Source organism: Cryptotermes secundus, unplaced genomic scaffold (assembly GCF_002891405.2).
Source record: "Cryptotermes secundus unplaced genomic scaffold, Csec_1.0 scaffold550, whole genome shotgun sequence".
Classification (NCBI taxonomy): domain Eukaryota; kingdom Metazoa; phylum Arthropoda; class Insecta; order Blattodea; family Kalotermitidae; genus Cryptotermes; species Cryptotermes secundus.
In genome coordinates, this window is record NW_019724591.1 from 177,860 (window position 1) to 188,983 (window position 11,124).

General features: G+C 43.3%; 1 protein-coding gene across 2 annotated transcripts in view; it reads left to right on the plus strand.

Moving 5' to 3' along the window:
- LOC111862363 (aminopeptidase N) overlaps positions 1-11,124 on the plus strand; it is a 93,014-nt gene that overhangs the window by 57,172 nt on the left and 24,718 nt on the right. For both annotated transcript variants that reach the window (XM_023847679.2, XM_023847678.2), the window contains exon 2: positions 7,784-8,322. In XM_023847679.2, the coding sequence (XP_023703447.1) occupies positions 7,809-8,322 (514 nt within the window). In that variant the 5' untranslated portion in view covers positions 7,784-7,808. The remainder of the gene's footprint in view (positions 1-7,783; positions 8,323-11,124) is intronic.

The window sequence follows — 11,124 nt, forward strand, 5'->3', positions numbered from 1 at the left end:
GAAATAGCGGCTCCGGTGTAGAAAACCGAAATTAATGGCCGTGAAGATTCATTGCGTTGACCACGCGACAGCCTCTATCCGCTGAATTTGGCACTAATTTCGGCGACAAGCAGCGGCCGCTCGGTCGGTATACGCTTGTGGACTAAAATCACGGATTTTGTTTTGTTTTTGTTTTCTCCTTATAGTTTTCCCGTTTATTTCTCCCTAGTTACATGTCACTTCTCACATACTGTCTCCTTCGTCTGAATCCTTATTCTTACCTTCTCTTTCACAGTTCTCTTTTCTCTATCAACTACAACAATTGTTTCTCCTCTCTGTATAATTCTCTCTAGGGCTCACAAATCCAATCTCCTGTCATCCTGGCCAATGCATACAGACAGGAATTAACACGAAATAGTAATAGATGATGCAGGACATGAGGTCCTCACCTCAGTGGTTATGAATGGGGACATAATTCCGTGTAGTCCCTCGACAGTCAACCGACCTTTCGGAGGAACATGTAGCCAACATCTTCGGGGTCAAAGAATAAACTGTCTTCACGGCGTTATGTCCCAGACGGTAGGACTCTTAGTAACGGAAGATGTCCTTTGGAATCTCTGGTGGGATCTCGTCTGTCGCGACTGAGGATTTCTTGCTTTCTTACTCAGTCCCTCCAGACAAAATGTCGGGGTAGTGTCTTGCATTCTATCCAATTTATTAATTAAGAATAATGATATAATTCGGCGCCATATTGTCTGAGGTATTTATAGCATCATTAAGTATATCATGAATACATTATATGACAAATTACAGGATGTCTGTGAAGGCGAAAATATATTCTGGGCTCTGGGGGGAGGAGGTTAAAAGTCTCGCCTTTATCCATGAAGTGAGCTTCTAAGAGGCCTCTAAGCTTTAATTTTCGAATTTGTTCTTCCGTTGGAAGTTGGTGACTTTGTTGGTTTGAAAGACTGTTGCCTGCAGTAAAGAATAGAGCTTTTGTTTTGCTAGTGGGGTGGGACTAAGTCCCTTGTACTGCGGCCACTTCTGGCCTAATGTACCTGCCCAAGATGATAGGTGAGAGTGATTGTGGAGCAATTGGTGGAATGAAGATTGGCAGGGGAAACCGAAGTACTAGGAGAAAACCTGCCCCAGCACCACTTTGTCCACCACAAATCCCACTTGACCAGACCCGGGATCGAACCCGGGCCGCCGCGGTGGAAAGCCAGCGACTAACCGCTTGAGCTATGGCGCGGCCAAAGAATAGAGCTTAATAAAAACCCTGTAAATAGCTTTTATAGAAGTAAAAGTTGTATCTACCCAGGATATTAAAACTATCGCTTGAAGGCACAGTGTCAAACTTATAGTTCTTAAAAATAATCTGACAAATTACACAGCTTTAGGTCCCTCGTACTTTTCATTTGTCCAGAGTGCATAAAACAAACACATCTTAATTATTGAAAGGATTTTTACGAAGTATGGCACGTTAAGAATTTGTCTACTGAATACGAATTTTTATCGAAATCTGTCTTAATTTACCTAAAGCTCGAGTCGAATTTGGCTTTTCTTTTTCAAACTTGACTGATTTTACACAATATTTTTAGGACTACAGGTCGAAATTGAAATCTTACTTTAGACTATATATGAGTCATCGAAAGAATGAACGCCTGTATTGGGAGTTAAATTCTGCAGCCTGCTCCTCAATTCTGCCCACGCTTCACACGTCCCTTCTGTCAACAGCAAAGGCTCCTGATATAACAAACCTAACCTCAAAGAAAGAGAGCCTCTATTGTGGTCATTGACGAGAATTGGGATGGGCATGCTGAGAGGAGGTAGCTGCTAGGAGGAGGAGTGGGGGAAATTTGATGTTTATTCTTTGGTTGGCCCAAAAGTGTTGATCTGAAACTTCAATTTGAAAACGTTACAGTATTAATATTGAAGAAAGTAACAAGAACTTAAATATATCTGTGAAATTCATACTATTGGTAAAAGTGAAAAAAGTAAAGCTATCCTTGTACCAGGCCGTGAAGGCCCATAGGGTTGTGAGACGTCGAGGCTCCCACATTTTCTCTAGATAATCGGCTCTCAGATGGTTGTGAGATTGTTAGCGTCACGCGCCGTGCACGCTTTACCCCCCGGGAAGATTCCTGATACTCATATCTGTTACAGAGTCGAAACTAGGGCCATAGTGCAGCTGGAAGGATGAAGTCATTTGAAAATTCCAGTGAGCTCATCGGGAATCGAATCTGCGACCTTCTGGCTTGTAGTATAGTGCTTTAACCAATTACTCTAACGTGTGTCGCCATAATAATATTGATGTATAATTAAAAAAAATTATAGTGGCTTAGTGAACAATGAAGCTTAATTTTAATAAATTTAATTAGGGAGGGCTGCATGAGAAACAGGCAGTTGCTCAGTGAAGTGTCTGGTTGAATGAGGAGATAAAAGGACATTATTTCTGAGAGGCGAATACTTTTTTCTTCTATTCGACACGATGTCCAGATCGGGTTCTAGTGCAGACCCTGTTTGTTCTCCTTTGTCTATGGACGGGAGAATTCCGCGGCGAAAAGGTTTCTTGTTACTCGCTGCCATGTAATTTCAAGTTCAGTTTTGTTTGTAGTTTTGTTTCTGTTCCCACTACGTCAGTTTCCGGAGTGACGCTTGAACTCAGGCACGATTCTGATTAGAAGTACAGTTACAGTACATCGTTAAACACAGGAAACTGGTGCACGCGGCCAGCGTCTAGCCCGAAGCATTCCGCCATTCCGCTTCAAAATATTAAGCTAACCGCAACTCGAATTATAGCCCTTATTTTCGAGCTTTCTTTGCTACGTCATTTATATCTGCCTTAGGTAATCACCGATTTCCTCTTCTAGTATCAGGTCGGGCATTGAACTCTCCAGAGAAATTATTAAGTGAAAAATTAATTTGATTATTCTGATTAATGGATTTGATGGCAGGGGACGGATTGTTTTTCCACAGCGTCCAGACCGGTTCTGAGGCCCACACAGCTTCCTATCCAATGGATACCGGTGGCTCTTTTCCCGGGGTTAAGGCTGCCGGGGCGTGAAGCTGACTACTCATCTCCGTGTAGTGTCGAGGTCAAGAATGACAGAGCTGTGCATTCACTCTCAAATGTGTGAGTTAATTAAGAACAGGGACAACTCAACATTGCCTTGAAAGGTAAAAGATAAAGCTGTCTTTGTAACAGGTCGTGGAGGTCGATAGGTTTGTGAGACGTCGAGGCTCCCACATGTTCTAGAATATCGGCTTATAGATGGCGGTGAGATTGTGAGCTTTATGCACCTGCCGCCCTTAACCCCCAGGAAGATTTCTGGTACTCATTTCTGTTAGAGGCTGAGTCGACACTAGGGCCATAGTGCGGCTGGAAGGATTAGGTAAATTGGAAAAAAAAAAAATCAATGACCTCATCGGGACTCCAAACCGGGATCTTCCGCCTTGTAGCATAGTGCCTCTACACTTACCTTACCTTAAATGATTTACTCGTAATGTATTCATAATTTGCACTGCTGGCTCAGAGAGTTCAATGTAATTACAAATGTTACTGTGTAACGCATCTCTTGAGAAATGGAATTTAGCCTCTCTCTGCGAGATGTGGATGGAGAGGAATACCTGCATTTATACTCGTCCGCGTAACATATGTGACGAAGAAGTTGCCGAATACGCACGGCGATACGTTATTGCGTATAACATTTCTAGACTGTAAGATAAGTTCTTGTTCATCTACACGTGAACAGAGATAGCGCAGTCGCTATAGTGACTGGCTACGGGGTGGACGGACAAGGGTTCGGAGTTCGAGTCACAGTAGGGGCATGATTTTACTCTTCATGTCCGGACCGCTTCTAGGGCCCACCCAGCCTCCTATTCAACGGGTACCGGGGGCTCTTTCCCCCGGGGTAAAGCGCGGCAGAGGCGTGAAGCTGACGGCTCACTTCCAGCTATTACCGAGGCCGAGAATATGTGGATCTCTGCATAGGTCTTGTTGGCGCAGTGCTTAATTAGTTACGCACGGGGACAACTTTACCTTTTACATCTACACGTATCATAATTTCTGTAGAAATTCGCTGCCAGACTCGTTTCAGCTTGTCACCCATCTTCAGTGCCTCCCGGATCGTGGCCTGTAAACCACTGACTCTATATTCCGTACTTATCGTCACTGATGTTCAGCTGTTTCTGTGAGTTCGAGAAGTGTGTTGTTTTGATTAATGTACTGTTCATTTACTGTTAATCCCATTTTCGTTTCATCCTTCCTTGTTAAATTTGTGCATAATCTAAAATTGTTTCTGGTCGTTCATGCAACGCCCATTTTTCTATATTCATTCCATACGTTCAGGCTACGTTTTGCATATTTGGTGTCGTTATTACTGTATTCGACGTCGAGGATATGTTCCTTTTATCTCGCTTCGAAATGTCTCCCAGTTTGTTATATATATATATATATATCATTCTCTTCGTAGATACCTATATCTTCCTCTCCAATAGCTAAACTTTCCCCTGTTACCTTTACTGGGTATACACGCAGTGATGTTGTGTTGTGTATTATGAGCTTTATCTCAGTTTCTATGGAAACGCAAAGGACAGGTACTGTTGATAAGCATTTGTTTTTGTTCATGGCAAGACTCGCTATTTTTATTAATTTCTTCAATATTGTAACGTGTTTCGTTACTGAATACGCCGTAGAGATCGTTAATTGGTTTATTTAACAACCTATAAGTAACGGCTACAATTAATTATAACAATGTTACGGGTTTCCACACTTTACAAACCCTACAACCAAATCTCTTCACACTATCTTCAGTAGTCTTCACGTATTAATAACGCGGGAGCTATACAAGTCTCCCTGAATTACACACTTTCACTCGTAACACGCCGCTGGCTAGATTCCAACTCTGCTCGCAGGCTGCTGCCTTGAGGACTGTTGATAACACACTCCAAATATAACTGTACTACAGCACTCACTAAGTCTCGAAAGCACACAATAAGTCTTCCGCTCGCTGACTTAGTTATCGCACACTGTCACATAAAATCTTGTAACCACGCGTTCGGGTCTTCTTATCGCGACTGCTGCTATATGTCAACTCGACTCGTAGGCTTGCTCGGAACTAACTCGGAGGTAGCTCGAGGACTCACTGTGAATAGCCTTCGCCGCTCCTTATGTAGCCTCGTTCCGGACCATTGTCGTCTGGTGCCGTGTTGCTAGCAACGCTGTCCGGAGTTGTTGACTGCTGCCTAGCAACCGCGATATCCCTTGGTGACGTCACCGCTGTTGACTCGCGTTGCGTAGCTACCAGGTTGCGGGAACTCGGCTAACTTCGGCTCCGCGGGGAGAGTGGCGGGGTGATGACTCGCCTATTACCGGCGCTACGTTACCGCCACGTGCCGCTGGGGAGGTAGGGGTCCTCCGTTGCGCAACATGTCACAATATTTAATCAATTTTATATCAGGAGTACAGATAGAGGCGCAGGAGATGTGTGTGTGTCAGAGAGAGAGACAGAGACAGACAGAGGGAAAACTGGCGAGTGACGGCCCGCTCGAGTCACCCCAGTAGAAAGGAGAAACCAACATTTGTGAAACGCTTAAGATCGTAGAAGAGGAGGCCCCATTTCAAAACACGTCAAAGTTTTGGAAAGAAAAAAAAATGTGGTCATACGTCCCGACGGGACCCGAAATCAAGCTTTGCTGTGCCGGTGAGGGCCAGCAGCAAATTAACCGACCCGCGGACTGCAGAGAATCAGTGAAATTTATTCAATATAAATCCGTTCTTTTCAGTCTCGCAAATGGTTTACGGAAGGAGAAAATAGATTCATGAATTGTATCCTTCCACTCAGTGAAAACATCCCTATAAATTTATGCATCTTCTGAAAACAGAAATATAATAAGCAAAATTAGACTTTCAAGTATCATCATCATCATCATCATCATAAGGCATTTTTTTATTTATACGCCAGGGAAAGAAAATAATTCAAGGCTGAAGAGGACGACCATCGCGGATACTTGAATAAGAAACTCCATAGCACATCAGAACCTAAGCTGAAGTGCAGCCATAATAACAATGGGAGCATTAATTATAAGAAGAATATAAATTATCCCTGTAACAGGCCGTGAAGTTTCAGAGGGTTGTGAGACGTGGAGTCTCCCACATTTTCTCTAGAAAATTGGTTGTCAACCTTACGCGCCGGCCGCCCTTTACCTTCCAGGAAAATTCGTGGTACTCATTTCTGTTAGAGGCTGAGTCGACCCCAGGGCTGGAAGAATTAGGTGAACTGAAAAAATCCACCTCAACGGGACTCGAACCCGCAAGCGTTAATTATAACGATTTTAATTTAATTTTAACTTTTAACTACCTAACTCGGTGGATATGAGCCCTTCTTTAGAAGCGGCCAGTCGCTCATCTACTCCAGAATTTCCCAACATTTTCGAATCCAAAATTTTATTAACGCTTTCACAAAAGAACTCCCCTGGTCCCTATCCTTAGCCAGATGAATCCAGTCCATACTACCCCATCCTATCTCTCTTAAGGTCTATTTTAATATCTTCCATCCTACGTTTAGACCTTATTTTAAAATTTAATATCGTCCAAATTTAAAACTGAAAAATATTTTTTTTAACTTGAACGACTCTGCAGGGCAGACAAAAATTTCCTTCCGCAAGGTGGCGGACGCAGACTAGTACGTGGAGTATTTATACATGTAGTTTCTGCGGTAAGTGAGCCCGGCCCGCTGTACTCTGCTTTCCAGCGCTGTGGGACAATCTACGAACGGCCAGGATCTGCCGTAGTGCGAGAATTGGAGAGGTTTCGCAGGAAGTATATACATCCGGCGCCCGTCTATAGTCAGGTGGTGTATGTGGTGGCACTGCGGATACAACGGCTCCAGTTACTTCATCCACATTCCCCCCTACCCCGTTTCTGATAAAGGAAATACGAGAATCGTCAATAAATTATTAAAACTTATATCAGTTTTGAGTTTTTCACAGAGGTGTCGAGGAAATTACTATCTTCTGGGTTAGGACGATGTGTATTCCGGTACATTTTCACCGACGTTTCGAACGAACATTCTGCTACATCTTCAGCATCGGAGAGTAAACCTTAGAGTATTCACCCCTGTAAAGAGTTGAGGACGGTGACTGCGAAGATTACTATCTTACGGAATGTGACGTCATGTAGTCGGTAGAAATTCATCGATGCTTCGGAGGAGCATTATATCTCCATCTTCAAGATCGGAGAGTAGGCGACGAAAGAAGGCTGCAAGCAAAGTCTCCTTCCTCTTGCTGCTCAATTGTTTGGAGTACTCTTTTACTATGAAAATGACAGCGATATGTTCCTCCGAAATTCATTGAACTTATACCAGACTATATGGTGTTATATTCCAGAAGAAAGGTAAAGTTGTCCCTGCGCTTACTTAATTGAGCACTACACCATGAAGGTTTATGGGGGAGTGGATGTATAGATCAACATTTTCTTGACCTCGGCACTAGCTGGAGGTGAGTGATCAGTTTCACTCCCCGGCAGCTTTATCCGCGGGAAAAGTTCTCCTGGTTTCCATTGGATAAGTTGGTTGTACCCCAGAGCCAGTCTGAATGACGTGGAGAAGAGAAAATTCTTGACCTTACCGGGATTCGAACTCCTACCCCTCTATCATGCATGCCATAGTCATTCGCTATATTGACTACTCTACCACGGCTTCTAAGGGGAGTTAATAGTATGAAAGCTTATATAACAAGCGAAGAGACTTGCCGTTGAATTTCACCGGTTAATGTTTCTAACCTCTATTTCTCGTTGTTTCAGATTAGAGGTGGGAGGTCTGCGTGCTATGACCCAGTCCCGCGAGGCATTGGCCATGATGGATGGAACCACTGTCACTTTTAGTAAACGTCGAGGTTATGTTATGAGTCGCTGGGGTATAATACTTACAGCGGCTGCGTTCCTGGCTGCAGTAGTGGCTACTGGACTTCTTGTGTACAAATTTGCTTCTTGCGCAGAGTACGAGCCCGCTGGCACCTATCCCACGGACGGTGCGCACAATGGTACCAGCAGGGTGGTAGTGCCCGCGCACGCTACAGAGCCCGCCATTCCCCACACTCCATCAACTAAGTCTCCGAAACTAGACGTTCGCCTACCGAGGGCTGTGTTTCCAGACTCGTATACGATAAAGATTATTCCTTTTATATATGAAGGGAACTTTACTTTCAATGGAGAAGTAACCGTTATTATAAACGTGACAGAAGCGACATTAAATGTTACATTGCATTTTAATGATATCAAGATACATGAAAATACAGTAACAGTGACAGAACATACACCAACAACAGATGGAAGTTTTACAGGTAAGATACGCTGGAGTGTAAAAGGATTCCTTTTCTAATGAAAAAGTTTCGTATTTTTTTTTTTACTCCAATAATTATACAATCTATCCATTAAGTGTGGATAATAAGTACATTTTGTGGTTTACATATAGAAAAGGAAAGAGAACTTGTCGTGGTGAGCATGTTCCAATGAACCTGCTCAATACTTATTTTAACTGCTTAGTGATATGCAGTTAAGTGTTGAATTATTCAAATCTGGTGGGTAAATCTGAAGGTTTGAATCTGTTTAACCTCCTGATTTCTCCTTCGTCGTCGAGCAGTTTTTGTGCCAAGTCGTTCGGATGGACCTGGAGTCTGATTTTATACATGTTTCGTATTTATTGTGAAGAATTTGTAAAACCTACCTTTCCTATTGATCGCGTTTTCTCGTCACCAGAACCCAGGGCACAATCGTGACATAAAGTTACCTAATAGAGCCTTTGAAAATGTGTCACAGTTCAGATATTCGGGAACGACAGTAACAAATCAGAATATGGTTTAGGAGAAAATTAAGAGGAAATTGAATTCGGGGAATGCTTTCTACCATTCAGCCCAGAATATTTCCTCTTCCTGTCTCCGTGAGAAATCGTAAAAATTAAAATATACAAAACTATAATTTTGCCTTTGGTTCTGTATGGGTGTGAAACTTGGTCTCTGACATTAAGGGAGGAACATAGACTGAGGGTGTTTGAGAACAGGGTGTTGAGGAGAATATTTGTGCTCAGGAGGGATGAAGTGACAGGAGGTTGGAGAAAACTGCGTAATGAGCTTCATAACTTGTACTCTTCTCCAAGTATAATTAGAGGGATCAAGTCAAGGAGGATAGAGCTGTTTCAAGGAAATATCGGCTCCGGTCTACAAAACCGAAATTAACGGCCGTGGGGATCCGTTGCGCTGACCAAGTCACAACCTCTATCCGCTAAAGTTGGCACTAACTTCCCCGACAAGCGGAGGTCGCTCGGTCGGTATAGTTCGCTTGCGGACTCAAGCCACGGAGTTTATTTTTTATCCAGGCAAATGCCTGGATAGCGCCTAGTTTAGTCCACGACCGCTTCCTTCCAAATCCTTTCCAATCTATCAGTCATATTCGACACCATAGGAATATACTCGTTATACTGAAGAAGCCCCTGAATGACGCACGAAAGATCATCACCACCGTCTCACCGATTCCTCGCTCCATGTCCTGTGTAATTTGTGAAATATTTTCGAAGTATATTTTCAATTTGTCAGCACGATTTTTTTAACAACGTCGTCAGAAACTCGGACTAATTAAACTCCGTGTCTTGAGTCCCCAAGCGAACTATACCGACCGAGCAACCGCCACTTGTCGGCGAAATTAGTGCCAACTTTAGCGGATAGAGGATGTCGCATTGTCAGCGCAACGGATCCCCACGGCCGTTAATCTCGGTTTTCTAGACAGGAAACTTGGACTAATAGCATTGAATAATAGAACAATAGTGAATGATGAATTAAAAAGGATCTGGAAGGAAGCAGTCGTGGCCTAATATAAGTATTATCCCCACATTTATAATTTTCATTTCGTGCATCCTGTTGTGTTTTTATACATAATTTTTTACCGGAGTCCGTCGTAACACAACAACAAAATAGACAAGATTAAAATTACCTTAGCTACATGTTTCACCTTTTAAAACCATCATCAAGCAAACACATGATTACTATATTATACTATATTATAATGCATTGTATTTTTATACCATATGTTTTCTAATGTAACAGTTATCAAATGTCCAGCTTTACTATCGCAATTGCAGTTCAATAGTGTGTGAATATAGTAATCATGTGTTTACCCGATGATGGCCTTAAAATGTGAAACATTTCCCCCCCCCCTTGGCAATACAGCCCCAGTGGGCCTAGGCCTACCTCCATGAACTTCTCCGTTCACTTCGGTTTTTCTAGATCTTACACATTCGGTAGGACACCTTGGGCGGGTGAACAGCTCGTCGCAAGGCCTCTACCTGTATACAAACACAGAAAAACGCACACACACAAACTAAACATCCACGCCCTGAGTGGGATTCGAACCCACGATCCCTGCTTCCGAGCTAGCGAAAGCAGTGCATGCCTTAGACCGCTCGGCTACCGTGACCGGCGGTGGAACATGTAGCTAAGGTAATTTTAACCTTGACCATTATGTTGTGTTGTTGTTTTTTTAATTCGCTTAGTGGGGGGGAGTCCAACTGGGTCCACTCGGCACGGCGGCCACTGATTGGCCTGTTGTATCCTGCCCCGGGTAATTATGATGATGGAGAATTTGGTAGGGGTAGATTGGCAGGGGAAACCGAAGTACTCTGAGAAAACCCGCCCCAGCGCCACTTTGTCAAACATAAATCCCACTTGACCAGACCCGAGATCGAACCCTGGCTGCCGCGATGGGAAGCCATTGACTAACCGCTTGAGCTATGGCACGGCCATGTTGTGTTACGACGGAGTCCAATAAAGAATTGTATATTATTCCCACATTTTCCTGGAGGGGCCGAGGAAAATCACCAATAATTTTGTCAGGACGGCTGGTGCCCCAGAAAGAGTTTCGAACCGAGCACTTCCCGAATTCAAGTATAGAGCGCTAGCTGCTGTACTTCCTGCCCATTGTCAACATGTTGAATCGCGATGGTTTATAATTTAAAATGTTGTGTAAAATGGATCTTCCTAATTCTTCAATGTCTCCACTTTCATTTACAGCCCTTCCAAGTACACTTCCCCATTCATCTCACGTACTTCGTTTCATCAGCTGTAATTCTGCATTCACTGGTCAACATTCACTAA